General features: G+C 44.6%; 1 protein-coding gene across 10 annotated transcripts in view; it reads left to right on the top strand.

The window, feature by feature from the left end:
• Positions 1-15,216, top strand: part of fbxo41 (F-box protein 41) — a 248,309-nt gene that overhangs the window by 53,541 nt on the left and 179,552 nt on the right. For all 10 annotated transcript variants that reach the window (XR_011588477.1, XM_070866554.1, XM_070866561.1 and 7 more), the window contains exon 4: positions 4,338-4,548. Coding sequence is in view for 9 of the 10 variants with exons in the window: in XM_070866554.1 (XP_070722655.1) it covers positions 4,338-4,548 (211 nt within the window). In the remaining variant the exon portion in view is untranslated. The remainder of the gene's footprint in view (positions 1-4,337; positions 4,549-15,216) is intronic.

Below are 15,216 nucleotides of genomic sequence, written 5' to 3' on the forward strand. Positions count from 1 at the left end.
ATCTGAGTCCTAAATGGCTTACCCTTATCCTTAGACTGTGTCCCCTGGTTCTGGACTTACCCAACATCGGGAATATTCTTCCAACATCTAACCTGTCCAGTCCCGTCAGAATTTTATATGTTTCTATGAGAACCCCTCTCATCCTTCTAAACTCCAGTGAATACAGTCGATCCAGTCTCTCCTCATATGTCAGTCCTGCCATCCCGGGAATCAGTCTAATGAACCTACGCTGCACTCCCTCAATAGCAGGAACGTCCTTCCTCAGATTAGGAGACCAGAACTGAACACAATATTCCAGGTGAGGCCTCACCAAGACCCTGTACAACTGCAGTGAGACCTCCCTGCTCCTATACTCAAATCCCCTAGCTATGAAAGACAAATTACCATTTGCTTTCTTCACCGCCTGCTGTACCTACATGCCAACTTTCAATGACTGATGTACCATGACATCCAGGTCTCGTTGCACCACCCCTTTTCCTAATCTGCTGCCATTCAGATAATATTTTGTCTTCACGTTTTTGCCCCCAAAGTGGATAACCTCACATTTATCCACACTATACTGCATCTGCCATGCATTTGCCTACTCACCTAACCTGTCCAAGTCACCCTGCAGCCTCTTAGCATTCTCCTCACAGCTCACACCGCCACCCAGCTTAGTGTCATCTGCAAACTTGGAGATATTACACTCAATTCCTTCATCTAAATCATTGATGTATATTGTAAATAGCTTGGATCTCAGCACTGAGCCCTGCAGTACCCCACTAGTCACTGCCTGCCATTCTGAAAAGGACCCGTTTATCCCGATTCTCTGCTTCCTGTCTGCCAATCAGTTCTAGATCCACGTCAGTACATTACCCCCAATACCATGTGCTTTGATTTTGCACACCAATCTCTTGTGTAGGACCTTGTCAAAAGCCTTTTGAAAGTCCAAATACACCACATCCACTGGTTCTTCCTTGTCCACTCTAGTTACATCCTCAAAAAACTTTAGAAGATTTGTCAAGCATGATTTCCTTTTCATAAATCCATGCTGATTTGGACTGATCCTGTCACTGCTTTCCAAATGTGCTGCTATTTCATCTTTAATAATTGATTCCAACATTTTCCCCACTACTGATGTCCGGCTAATTGGTCTATAATTCCCCGTTTTCTCTCCCTCTTTTTTTAAAAAGTGGTGTTACATTAGCTACCCACCAGTCCATAGGAACTGACCCCGAGTCGATAGACTGTTGGAAAATGATCACCAATGCATCCACTATTTCTAGGGCCACTTCATTGAGTACTCTGGGATGCAGACAATCAGGCCCCGGGGATTTATCGGCCTTCAATCCCATCAATTTCCCGAACACAATTTCCTGCATAATAAGGATTTCCTTCAGTTCCTCTTTCTCACTCGACCCTCAGTCCCCTAATATTTCCAGACGGTTATTCGTGTTTTCCTTCGTGAAGTATTTGTCCAATTGGTCTGCCATTCTTTGTTTCCCATTATAAATTCACCTGAATCTGACTGCAAGGGACCTACGTTTGTTTTCACTAATCTTTTTCTCTTCATATATCTATAGAAGCTTTTGCAGTCCGTTTTTATGTTCCCAGCAAGCTTCCTCTCAGACTCTATTTTCCCCCTCCTCATTAAAGCCTTTGTCCTCCTCTGCTGAATTCTAAATTTCGCCCAGTCCTCAAGTTTGCTGCTTCAGACCAATTTATATGCCTCTTCCTTGGATTTAACACTATCCCTAATTTTCCTTGTTAGCCACAGTTGAGCCACCTTCCCCGTTTTATTTTTACGGGAGCTCGAGTTGCTGTAGCTGCGAACACTTCCTGCACATGTGGTCGTCCAGGTTACGTGAAGCGGCCAGGACTTCCCACATGGCACACGATGTGCACTCCATGGGACTGAGCTACCGTGCCATGCCTCTATTTAGAAACATAGAAACATAGAAAATAGGTGCAGGAGTAGGCCATTCGGCCCTTCTAGCCTGCACCGCCATTCAATGAGTTCATGGCTGAACATGAAACTTCAGTACCCCCTTCCTGCTATAAAAACAAATGGACTAAGAACTAGTCCAGCAGAAATAAACTTAAAACTTAACAAAAAACACTCACCAGCTACTCACCAATCAGCTCCTGCACTTGTGCCGATGTCAGTTTTTCTACTCTGACATCACTCTTTCGAATTCTGCCTCTGTTGAGTTGCTCCCGCTCTGCTCCTGCTCAGACCTCGCCCAGGTCCGTTGCCTCTTCCGGAGTGGTGCAATTAAAAAGTAAATTAGGAAAGCAAATAGAGAGCATGATAAAATTTTGGCAAGTAAAATCAAGGAAAACCCAAAGATGTTTTATAAATACATTAGGAGCAAGAAGATAATTGAAGAAAGGGTAGGGCCAATTAGAGACCATGAGGGTAATCTGTGTGTGGAGGCAGAAGATGTGGGTATGGTTCTGAATGCTTTGTGTCTGTTTTCACAAGAGAGAGGGGCGTTGCAGACATTGCAATCAGGGAGGAGGAGTGTGAAATATTAGATTAAATAAACATAGTAAGAGAGGAAATATTAAAGGGTTTAGCAGCTTTGAAAGTGGATAAATCCCCAGGCCCAGGTGAAATGTACCCCATTTTGTTACGAGAAGCAGAAGAGAAATAGCAGAGGCTCTGATCACCATCATCCAATTCTCTCTGGCTACTGTTATGGTGCCAGAGGATAGGAGGACAGCTAATGTTGTACCCTTGTTTAAAAAGGGGGAAAGGGATAGACTGAGTAATTACAGGTCAGCCAGCCTAACCTCAGTGGTGGGAAAATTATTGGAGAAAATTCTGACACAGAATAAATCTTCATTTAGAAAGACACGGTTTAATCACGGACAGTCAATATGGATTTGTTAAGGGAAGGTCATGTCTGACTAACTTGACTGAATTTTTTGAGGAGGTAACCAGGAGGGTCGATGAGGGCAGTGCGTATGATGTAGTGTATATGGATTTTAGCAAAGCTTTTGATAAGGTCCCACATGGCAGACTGGTCATGAAAGTAACAGCCCATGGGATCCAGGGCAAAGTGGCAAGTTGGATCCAAAATTGGCTCAGAGGCAGGAAGCAAAGGGTAATGGTTGATGGATGTTTTTGTGATTGGAAGGCTGTTTCCAGTGGGGTTCTGCAGGGCTCAGTACTGGATCCCTTGCTTTTTGTGGTATATATCAATGATTTAGACTTGAATCTAGGGGGTATGGTTAAGAAGTTTGCAGATAAAACAAAAATTGGCTGAGAGGTTGATACTTAAGAACAGGAGTAGGCCATTTGGCCTCTTGACCCTGCTCCGCCATTCAATAAGATCACGGCTGATCCGATCATGGCCCAGCTCCACTCCCTGCCCGCCCCCCCATAACCCTTTACTCTCTTATCGCTCAAAAATCTGTCTATCTCCACCTTAAATATATTCAATGACCCATCCCCCACAGCTCTCTGGGGCAGAGAATTCCACAGATTTACAACCCTCTGAGAGAAGAAATTTCTCTTCATCTCAGTTTTAAATGGAAGGCCTCAATCTAAGATTATGTCCCCTAGTTTTAGTTTCCCCTATGAGTGGAAATATTCTCTCTGCATCCACCTTGTTGAGCCCCCTCATTATCTTATATGTTTCGATAAGATCACCCCTCATTCTTCTGAACTCCAATGTGTATAGGCCCAACCTACTCAACCCATCCTCAACTCCCTCAGCTCCGGAATCAACCTAGTGAACCTTCTCTGAACAGCCTCCAATGCAAGTATATCCCTCCTTAAACACAGAGACCAAAACTATATGCAGTACACCAGGTGTGGCCTCATCAATACCCTGTACAGTTGTAGCAGGACTATTCTGCTTTTATACTCTATCCCCTTTGCAATAAAGGACAACATTCCATTTGCCTTCCTGATCATTTGCTGTACCTGCATACTAACCTTTTGTGTTTCATGCACAAGTACCCCCAGGTCCTGCTGTAGTGCAGCACTTTGCAATCTTTCTCCATTTAAATAATAACTTGCTCTTTGATTTTTTTTTCTGCCAAAGTGCCTTTGGGACGTTTCACTATGTTAAAGGCGCTATATAAATACAAGTTGTTGTCTGATCTCTCCTATTTCTGAATTACTCTTTTTATCCTAACTACACAGTAGATTACTTAACATCGTATGATTACCTGTCAACCTCCTATTATTAGTTGCATACATTTAAAGTTCAGTTCGAAGGGGAAAAAAGTAAAAACTGCTCCACAGGTCACTGGTCGCATGCTCATCATAGGACATTTATAACTCGCTGAACAGTCTGCTTCTGTGCTTTAATATTTTCTCTTTATTCCCCTGTTGATTTTTGCAGGGAAGTGTTACAGATTGATCAGTTCTTACAAGAGACAGCAGCCCGAGAAGCAAATGCGAAGGTTCGACTGCAGCAGTTCATTGAGGAACTTTTGGACAGAGCAGACAGGGCCGAGAAGCAGCTGATGGTGATCAGTAGTTGTGGTACAACTCCCAATGGCAGTCTGGGGCGATGCAGCAACCCAGGGGCAAAGGGAATTAGCAGACAACAGGTACTTGGATTGTACATATTCAGCAATTCAAAATCAGATTGGGAGGTTTGCTTTTGGGGAGGGTTTAAAGTAGCTTGGCAGGGGGAAGAGGGAGAGAAGCAAAGCGGGAAATGGAAGGCAGTAAATTAGTTTGGAAGGCAGAGGAAACAAAGGCTAGAAAATAGATAGCAAAGGGGTTTGGCAGTGCTAAATGGTATATGCTTCAATGCAAGGAGTCTGATGAATAAGGCAGATGAGCTGAGGGTACAGATAGACATGTGGGCGTATGACATCGTAGCTATTACTGAGACATGGCTGGAAGAAGGGCAGAAATGGCAGCTCAACATTCCTGGTTGCAGGGCTTTCAGATGGGATAGAGAAGGAGGTAAAAAAGGAGATCACAATATTGGTGAACATAAAAACATAAGAAATAGGAGCAGGAGTAGGCCATACGGCCCCTCGAGTCTGCTCCACCATTTAATACGATCATGGCTGATCTGATCAAGGACTCGGGTCCACTTCCCTGCCCGCTCCCCATAACCCCATATTCCCTTATCGGTTAAGAAACTGTCTATAAGAACATAAGAAATATGAAATTAAAGAAACAATTACAGCTGAGAGGAGGGATGATATGTTAGAAGGGTCATCAAGTGGGGCCATATGGGTTGAACTGAAGAACAAAAAAGGGTGATCACACTGCTGGGAGTGTACTATAGACCCCCAAACAGTCAGAGGGAGATAGAAGAGCAAATATGGACATTTCTGAGAAGTGCAAAATCAATAGGGCAGTAATAATAGGGGATTTCAACTACCCTAACATTAACTGAGATAGAATCATTGTAAAAGGTATAGAGCGTGCAGAATTCTTAAAATGCATTCAGGGTAACTTTTTTTAGCCAGTATGTAGCAAGCCCAACAAGAGAGGGACGGTTTTGGACTTTGTTTTAGGGACTGAAGCTGGGCAGGAAATTAGAAAAGAAAAGCGAGTGCATGAAAAAATATTGGCCAGTAAAATAAAGGAAAACCCAAAGATGTTTTATAACTACATAAAGAGCAAGAGGATAACTAAAGAAAGAGTAGGGCCTATTCAAGACCATAATTAAAGGAAGTTTGTGTGTGGAGGTGGAAGACGTAGGTATGGTTCTTAATGAATACTATGTGACTGTCTTCGCAAAAGATAGGGACAATGCAGATACTCGTTAAGGAGGAGAAGTGTGAAAGATTAGATAAACATAGTGAAGAGGAAGTATTAAGGGGTTTAACATCTTTGAAAGTAGATAAATCGCCAGACCCAGATGATTGTCGGCTGTTAAGAGAAGCAAGGGAGGAAATAGCAGAGGCTCTGACCATCATTTTCCAATCCTCTCTGGCTTCAGGTGTGGTGCTAGAGGACTGGAAGACTGCTAATGTTGTACCTTTGTTTAAAAAGGGAGAAAGGGATAGACCGAGTAATTACAGGCCAGTCAGCCTAACCTCAGTGGTGGGAAAATTATTGGAAATAATCCTGAGGGACTGGATAAATCTTAATTTAGAAAGACATGGATTAATCACGGACAGTCAATATGGATTTGTTAAGGGAAGGTCGTGTCTGACTAATTTGATTGAATTTTTCGAGGAGGTAACCAGGAGGGTCGATGAGGGCAGTGCGTACGATGTAGTGTATATGGATTTTAGCAAAGCTTTTGATAAGGTCCCACATGGCAGACTGGTCACGAAAGTAAAAGCCCATGGGATCCAGGGCAAGGATCCAAAATTGGCTCAGAGGCAGGAAGCAAAGGGTAATGGTTGATGCGTGTTTGTGACTGGAAGGATGTTTCCAGTGGGCTTCTGCAGGGCTCAGTACCGGGTCCCTTGCTTTTTGTGGTATATATCAATGACTTGGACTTAAATGTTGAGGGTATGATTAAGAAGTTTGCTAAAATAGGCTGTGTGGTTGATAATGAAGAAGAAAGCTGTAGATTGCAGGAAGATATCAATGAAATGGTCAGGTGGGCAGAACAGTGGCAAATTGAATTCAATCCAGATAAATGTGATGTAGTGCATTTGGGGAGGTCTAAAAAGGCAAGGGAATACACATTAAATGGTAGGACACTGAAAACTGTAGAGGAACAAAGGGACCTTGGAGTGCATGTTCATAGATCCCTGAAGGTAGCAGGCCAGGTAGATAAGGTGGTTAAGAAGGCAAATGGAACATTTGCCTTTATTCGTCGAAGCATGGAGGTTATGCTTGAACCATATAAAACACTGGTTAAGCCTCAGCTGAAGTACTGTATGCAGTTCTGGTCACCACGTTACAGGAAAGATGTGACTGCACTGGAAAGGGTGCAGAGGAGATTTGCAAGAATGTTGCCTGGACTGGAGAATTTTGGCTATGAAAAAAGATTGAAGATGCTGGGTCTGTTTTCTTTGGAACAGAAGAGGCTGAGGGGAGACCTGATTGAAGTGTATAAAATTATGCGGGGCTAGGAAGAACAGAAGAACATAAGAAATGGGAGCAGGAGTAGGCCACCTGGTCCCTCGAGCCTGCTCTGCCATTCAATAAGATCATGGCTGATCCGATCTGTAGTGACCCTGCACCTTACTACAAACTCACACGAGGCATGGATATATCAGACACGGTCACTCTGTGATCTTCACCTTTATTGCCAGGACCAAGGAGTGTGGACCCTGGGTGGGACCTCCCCTTTTATACCTGGAAACCCAGGTGAGGAGTGTCTCCCGCAAGTTCACCCCCTGTGGTCAGGGTGTGCATTTCTAGGGTACAGGTATAGTGTACATGAGTTACAGTTACATGACTATGTCATTGCAAGATGGTTAAATACATGACACGATCATGGACTAGTTCCACTTTCCTGCCCGCTCACCATAATCCTTCATTTCCTTATTACTCAAAAATCTGTCTATCTCTATCTTAAATATATTCAATGACCCAGCCTCCACAGCTCTCTGGGCAGAGAATTTCATAGATTTACAACCCTCAGAGAAGAAATTCCTCCTCATCTCAGTTTTAAAGGGGCGGCCCCTTATTCTGATACACGGCCCTCAGTCAGCAGCCCTAAAGGTTACATATAAACCCATGAACAATTACATAGAAACATAGAAAATAGATGCAGGAGGAGGCCATTCGGCCCTTTGAGCCTACACCACCATTCAATAAGATCATAGCTGATCATTCACCTCAGTACCCCTTTCCTGCTTTCTCTCCATACCTCTTAATCCCTTTAGCCGTAAGGGCCATATCTAACTCCCTCTTGAATATATCCAATGAACTGGCATCAACAACTCTCTACGGTAGAGAATTCCACAGGTTAACAACTCTCTGAGTGAAGAAGTTTCTCCTCATCTCGATCCTAAATGGCTTACCCCTTATCCTTAGACTGTGTCCCCTGGGTCTGGACTTCCCCAACATCGGGAATATTCTTCCTGCATCAAACCTGTCCAGTCCAGTCAGTATTTTATATGTTTCTATGAGATCCCCTCTCATCCTTCTAAACTCCAGTGAATACAGGCCCAGTCGATCCAGTCTCTCCTGATATGTCAGTCCTGCCATCCCGGGAATCAGTGTGGTGGACCTTCGCTGCATTCCCTCAATAGCAAAAACGTCCTTCCTCAGATTATAGACCAAAATTGAACACAATATTCCAGGTGAGGCCTCACCAAGGCCCTGTACAATTGCAGTAAGACCTTCCTGCTCCTATACTCAAAGAGCTATGAAGGCCAACATGCCATTTGCCTTCTTCACTGCCTGCTGTACCTGCATGCCAACTTTCAATGACTGATGTACCATGACACCCAGGTCTCGTTGTACCTCCCCTTTTCCTAACCTGCCGCCATTCAGATAATCTGCCTTCGTGTTTTTGCCCCCAAAGTGGATAACCTCACATTTATCCACATTATACTGCATTTGCCCACTCACCTAACCTGTCCAAGTCACCCTGCAGCCTCTTGGCATCCTCCTCGCAACTCACATCGCCACCCAGCTTAGTGTCAACTGCAAACTTGGAGATATTACACTCAATTCCATCATCTAAATCATTAATGTATATTGTAAATAGCTGGGGTCCCAGCACTGAGTCCTGCAGCACTCCACTAGTCACTGCCTGCCATTCTGAAAAGGACCCGTTTATCCCAACTTTCTGCTTCCTGTCTGCCAACCAGTTCTCTATCCACATCAATACATTACCCCCAATACCATGTGCTTTAATTTTGCACACCAATCTCTTGTGTGGGACCTTGTCAAAGGCAAAGAGCACCCAGCCCAACCAGTCCGTCTCACACAAATGCGACACCCATTATATTGAAAACATCTAAATTCCACCCCATCCGGAGCCATGTGATCTCCTGGGAGAGGCAAAAAACCAGATTTAAAAACCCAGGCCAATTTAAGGAGGAAAACTCTGGTAAAATTTCTCTCCGACCCCTCCAGGTGATCAAAACTAGTCCAGGAAATCACACTGGCCGTATTCGATTCCCTGCAATGCTTACCATCGTATCTGCGCCACCAACAAAAGGTTATCCAGTGTAATTCCATTTACCAGCTCCAGGTCTGCACTTCAAGTGCCCATCCAGCACCTTTTAAATGTGGTGAGGGTTTCTGCATTCACCATGCTTCCAGGCAGTGAGTTCCAGATCCCCACCACCCTCTGCATGAAGAAGCCCCCCCCTTAAATCCCCTCTAAACTTCCACCAACCACCTTAAAACTATGCCCCCTTTTAATTGACCCCTCCACATGGGAAATAGGCCCTTACTATTGTAATATTTCCACATCTCTGGCATTGAATTGACAGCAAGACCGATTCTCTTAAAACAATTTGGAATCGTTTATTAACCACACAGACCTGCACATCTATTAGCAGTCGTCAGCTATCCTACGGATCTACTCAGTTGCAACAGATACAATGATGTTACAATAAAAAAAGTATACTTTACTTCCCTCTGGCAAAGCACACGGTCTGCTTCTTTGTCTGTAGAGGAAGGTCCTGCTTTTGCCATGTGCTTAAGAAAAGAGACGAGAAGAAGAGACCCAGCAATCTTTGGCTTGACTTATTATACCCCTTAAGGCCATTGTTTCTCAGAGAGCCTCAGTGTTGGTTCTTGGTTCCAGGGCCGTTCCCGATTGGCTTCTCCTCAGACATATGTCTGTCTGGAAGGCCGGTGCCATTCCTTGATTAGCTTAATGGTTTTCCCTGAAGTGACCCGGGGCAGCACGGGGCCAGCCCACACTGCGATATGTGTGTGCACTAGATCCGTGCAGCAGAGCTGGTCTCCAGTCGTCTTGGACAACCCTTGCCACTGGACCAAGACCTAGCTCTGTCAAGCCTGTGTGGTGGCTGGTGTGCAATGGCCACCACACGTTAAAAAAATCCACGCACAGGCATCTTCCACCCTTCAAGGTATAGTTCAGGACTGGAATGTTAGGTCCTTCATTGAAACACCTGTGAACTCATCCTTTTTTGGCGTGGAAGCAAGTCATCCTCGTTTCGAGGGACTGCCTGTGATGATAATAATGGTTTTCCAATTAACACCTTTTCGAGTTTGGTGAGTTTCAAAGCCATGGAGACATGAACTTGGGGAGGTCATCCATTTTGTTTATTTCAACACTGCAGCCTTTCCTTTTAATCTACACTTTTAACATTTATATATACACCGAATCAGTTTTATCATTTACTCAGCACTTTTATTGTTGCAGACTCCACATCTTGAGGGGGAAATATCCTTATTGACTCCTCATAGGGTTTATCTCCTCAGGGATTACACACAAACATTGAGAGGGTTCTGATAGCTCTGCTGTTTATGTTTCTATGAGATGGATGACCGCTGTATAATGGGTTTTAAACTTAGAGAGAGAGAGAGAAAAGTGGATGGCCTGACTCGGTCCCCACCTCATAAGGTGTAGGCCAGGGAGGGGATTTACTATAGTACAATATTGCTGGGAGCATAAAAACTGACTGCAAAAGCTTCTATAGATATGTGAAGAGAAAAAGATTAGTGAAGACAAATGTAGGTCCCTTGCAGTCAGAATCAGGTGAATGGGGAACAAAGATGGCAGACCATTGAACACATACTTTGGTTCTATCTTCACGGAGGAAGACACAAATAATAATCCGGAAATACTAGGGGACGGAGGGTCGAGTGAAAAGGAGGAACTGAAGGAAATCCTTATTAGTCGGAAAATTGTGTCAGGGAAATTGATGGGATTGAAGGCCGATAAAATCCCAGGGCCTGATAGTCTGCATCCCAGAGTACTTAAGGAAGTGACCCTAGAAATACTAGATGCATTGGCGATCATTTTCCAACAGTCTATTGACTCTGGATCAGTTCCTATGGACTGGAGGATAGCTAATGTAACACCACTTTTTAAGAAAGTAGGGAGAGGGAATTATGGACCAGTTAGCCTGACATCAGTAGTGGGGAAAATGTTGGAATCAATTATTAAAAATGAAAGAACAGCGAATTTGGAAAGCAGTGACAGGATCGGTCCAAGTCAGCATGGATTTATGAAAGGGAAATCATGCTTGACAAATCTTCTAGAAATTTTTGAGCATGTAACTAGTAGGATGGACACGGGAGAACCAATGGATGTGGTGTATTTGGACTTTCAAAAGGCTTTTGACAAGGTCCCACACGAGATTAATGTGCAAAATTAAAGCACATGGTATTGGGGGTAATGTACTGACATGGATAGAGAACTGGTTGGCAGACAGGAAGCAGAGAGTCGGGATAAACGGGTCATTATCAGAATGGCAGGCAGTGACTAGTGGGGTGCCATAGGACTCAGTGCTCGGATCCCAGCTATTTACAATATACATCAATGATTTAGATGAAGGAATTGAGTGTAATATCGCCAAGTTTGCAGCTGATACTAAGCTGGGTGGCGATGTGAGCTGTGAGGAGGATGCTAAGAGGCTGCAGGATGACTTGGACAGGTTAGGAGAGTGGGCAAATGCATGACAGATGCAGTATAATGTGGATAAATGTGAGGTTATACACTTTGATGTCAAAAACATGAAGGCAGAATATTATCTGAATGGCGGCAGATTAGGAAAAGGGGAGGTGCAACGAGACCTGGGTGTCATGGTACATCAGTCATTGAAGGTTCGCATGCAGGTACAGCAGGTGGTGAAGAAGGCAAATGGCATGTTGGCCTTTATAGCTAGAGGGTTTGAGTATAGGAGCAGGGAGGTCTTACTGCAACTGTACAGGGCCTTAGTGAGGCCTCACCTGGAGTATTGTGTTCAGTTTTGGTCCCCTAATCTGAGGAAGGACATTCTTGCTATTGAGGGAGTGCAGCGAAGGTTCACCAAACTGATTCCCGGGATGGCAGGACTGACGCATGAGGAGAGACTTGGATAGTCTTGGCCTGTATTCACTGGAGTTGAGAAGGATAGAAATATATAAAATTCTGACAGGATTGGACAGGAAGAATGTTCCCGATGTTGGGGGAGTCCAGAACCAGGGAACATAGTCTAATGATAAGGGGTAAGCCATTTAGGACCGAGATGAGGAGAAACTTCTTCACTCAGAGTTGTTAACCTGTGGAATTCCCCACCACAGAAAGTTGTTGATGCCAGTTCATTTGATATATTCAAGAGGGAGTTAGATATGGCCCTTAAGGCTAAAGTGATCGAGGGGTATGGAGAGAAAGCAGGAAAGTGGTACTGAGTGAATGATCAGCCATGATCTTATTGAATGGTGGTGCAGGCTCGAAGGGCCGAATGGCCTACTCCTGCACCTATTTTCTATGGTTCTAATAAAATCTCTAGCAGATACTCTTGCCTTCCTGTATCTTCAGTGCACCGTCACTTCTCAAAGCACATTGATGATTGATGATGTTCGTGAGTCACACTGCAGCTCCCACTTTTCCATCTTCCCTCAGCTTCGGTTGTGGCCAGTGTCGTCCCGCCAACATAAGGATCCGTATCTTGGTCTGTGGGAAACAAGATCAGTGTAGTATTTACTCTTTGGAAGTTTTTAACTGTTTAATGTGAAACCACTTCTTGTACTTTACACCCTTTACCCCGATAACTGAATCAAATAAACCAAAGGGTTCAATCGGTCTAGAAACATAGAAACATAGAAAATTGGTGCAGGAGCAGGCCATTCGGCCCTTCGAGCCTGCACCACCATTCAATAAGATCATGGCTGATCATTCCCTCAGTACCCCTTTCCTGCTTTCTCTCCATACCTCTTGATCCTATTAGCAGTAAGGGCCCTATCTAACTCCCTCTTGAATATATCCAATGAACTGGCATCAACAACTCTCTGTGGCAGGGAATTCCACAGGTTCACAACTCTCTGAGTGAAGAAGTTTCTCCTCATCTCAGCCATAAATGGCCTACCCCTTATCCTTACACTGTGTCCCCTGGTTCTGGACTTCCCCAACATCAGGAACAATCTACCCGCATCTAACCATCAGTTCCTATGGAATGGAGGTAAGGCAATGTAACCCCACTTTTTAAAAAAGGAGGGAGAGAGAAAACAGGGAATTACAGCCTGACATCGATAGTGCGTAAAATGATGGAATCAATTATTAAGGATGTCATAGCAGCGCATTTGGAAAATGGTGACATGATGGGTCCAAGTCAGCATGGATTTTTGAAAGGGAAATCATGCTTGACAAATCTTCTGGAATTTTTTGAGGATGTTTCCAGTAGAGTGGACAAGGGAGAACCAGTTGATGTGGTGTATTTGGACTTTCAGAAGGTTTTCGACAAGGTCCCAAACAAGAGATTAATGTGCAAAGTTAAATCACAAGTGATTGGGGGTAGTGTGCTGACGTGGATTGAGAACTGGTTGGCAGACAGGAAGCAAAGAGTAGGAGTAAATGGGTACTTTTCAGAATGGCAGGCAGTGACTAGTGGGGTACCGCAAGGTTCTGTGCTGGGGCTCCAGCTGTTTACATTGTACATTAATGATTTAGATGAGTGGATTAAATGTAGTATCTCCAAATTTGCAGATGACACTAAGTTGGGTGGCAATGTGAGCTGCGAGGAGGATGCTATGAGGCTGCAGAGTGACTTGGATAGGTTAAGTGAGTGGGCAAATGCATGGCAGATGAAGTATAATGTGGATAAATGTGAGGTTATCCACTTTGGTGGTAAAAACAGAAAGACAGACTATTATCTGATGGTGACAGATTAGGAAAATGGGAGGTGCAACGAGACCTGGGTGTCATTGAAAGTTGGCATGCAGGTACAGCAGACGGTTAAGAAAGCAAATGGCATGTTGGCCTTCATAGCGAGGGGATTTGAGTACAGGGGCAGGGAGGTGTTACTACAGTTGTACAGGGCCTTGGTGAGGCCACACCTGGAGTAGTGTACAGTTTTGGTCTCCCAACTTGAGGAAGGACATTCTTGCTATTGAGGGAGTGCAGCGAAGGTTCACCAGACGGATTCGCAGGATGGCGGGACTGACATGTCAAGAAAGACTGGATCAACTGGGCTTGTATTCACTGGAGTTCAGAAGAATGAGAAGGGTCTCATAGCAACGTTTAAAATTCTGATGGGTTTAGACAGGTTCGATGCAGGAAGAATGTTCCCAATGTTGGGGAAGTCCAGAACCAGGTGTCACAGTCTAAGGATAAGGGGTAAGCCATTTAGGACCGAAATGAGGAGAAACTTCTTCACCCAGAGAGTGGTGAACGTGTGGAATTCTCTACCACAGAAAGTTGTTGAGGCCAATTCACTAAATATATTCAAAATGGAGTTAGATGTAGTCCTTACTACTCGGGGGATCAAGGGGTATGGCGAGAAAGCAGGAATGGGGTACTGAAGTTGTATGTTTAGCCATGAACTCATTGAATGGCGGTGCAGGCTCGAAGGGCCGAATGGCCTACGCCTGCACCTATTTTCTATGTATGTAACCTGTCCCGTCCCGCCAATCTTGTATGTTTCTATGAGATCCCCTCTCATCCTTCTAAACTCCAGTGTATAAAGGCCCAGTTGATCCAGTCTTTCCTCATATGTCAGTCCTGCCATCCCGGGAATCAGTGTGGTGAACCTTTGCTGCACTCCCTCAATAGCAAGAACGTCCTTCCTCAGATTAGGAGACCAAAACTGAACACACTATTCCAGGTGTGGCCTCACTAATGCCCTGTACAACTGCAGTAAGACCTCCCTGCTCCTGTGCTCCAATCCCCTCGCTATGAAGGCCAACATACCATTTGCCGCCTTCACCGCCTGCTGTACCTGCATGCCAACTTTCAATGACTGATGAACCATGACACCCAGGTCTTGCTGCACCTCCCCTTTTCCTAATCTGTCACCATTCAGATAATACTCTGTTGTCGCGTTTTTGCCCCCAAAATGGATAACCTCACATTTATCCACATTATACTGCATCTGCCATGCATTTGCCCACTCACCTAACCTGTCCAAGTCACCCTGCAGCCTCTTAGCGTCCTCCTCACAGCTCACACCGCTACCCAGCTTAGTGTCATCTGCAAAGTTGGAGATATTACACTCAATTCCTTCATCCAAATCATTGATGTATATTGTAAATAGCTGGGGTCCCAGCACTGATCCCTGCGGCACCCCACTGGTCACTGACTGCCATTCTGAAAAGGACCCGTTTTTCCCGACTCTCTGCCTCCTGTCTGCCAACCAGTTCTCTATCCACATCAGTATATTACCCCCAATACCATGTGCTTCGACTTTGCACACCAATCTCTTGTGCGGGACCTTGTCTAT

This window comes from Pristiophorus japonicus, chromosome 2 (genome assembly GCF_044704955.1).
Source record: "Pristiophorus japonicus isolate sPriJap1 chromosome 2, sPriJap1.hap1, whole genome shotgun sequence".
NCBI classification, from domain to species: Eukaryota; Metazoa; Chordata; class Chondrichthyes; family Pristiophoridae; genus Pristiophorus; species Pristiophorus japonicus.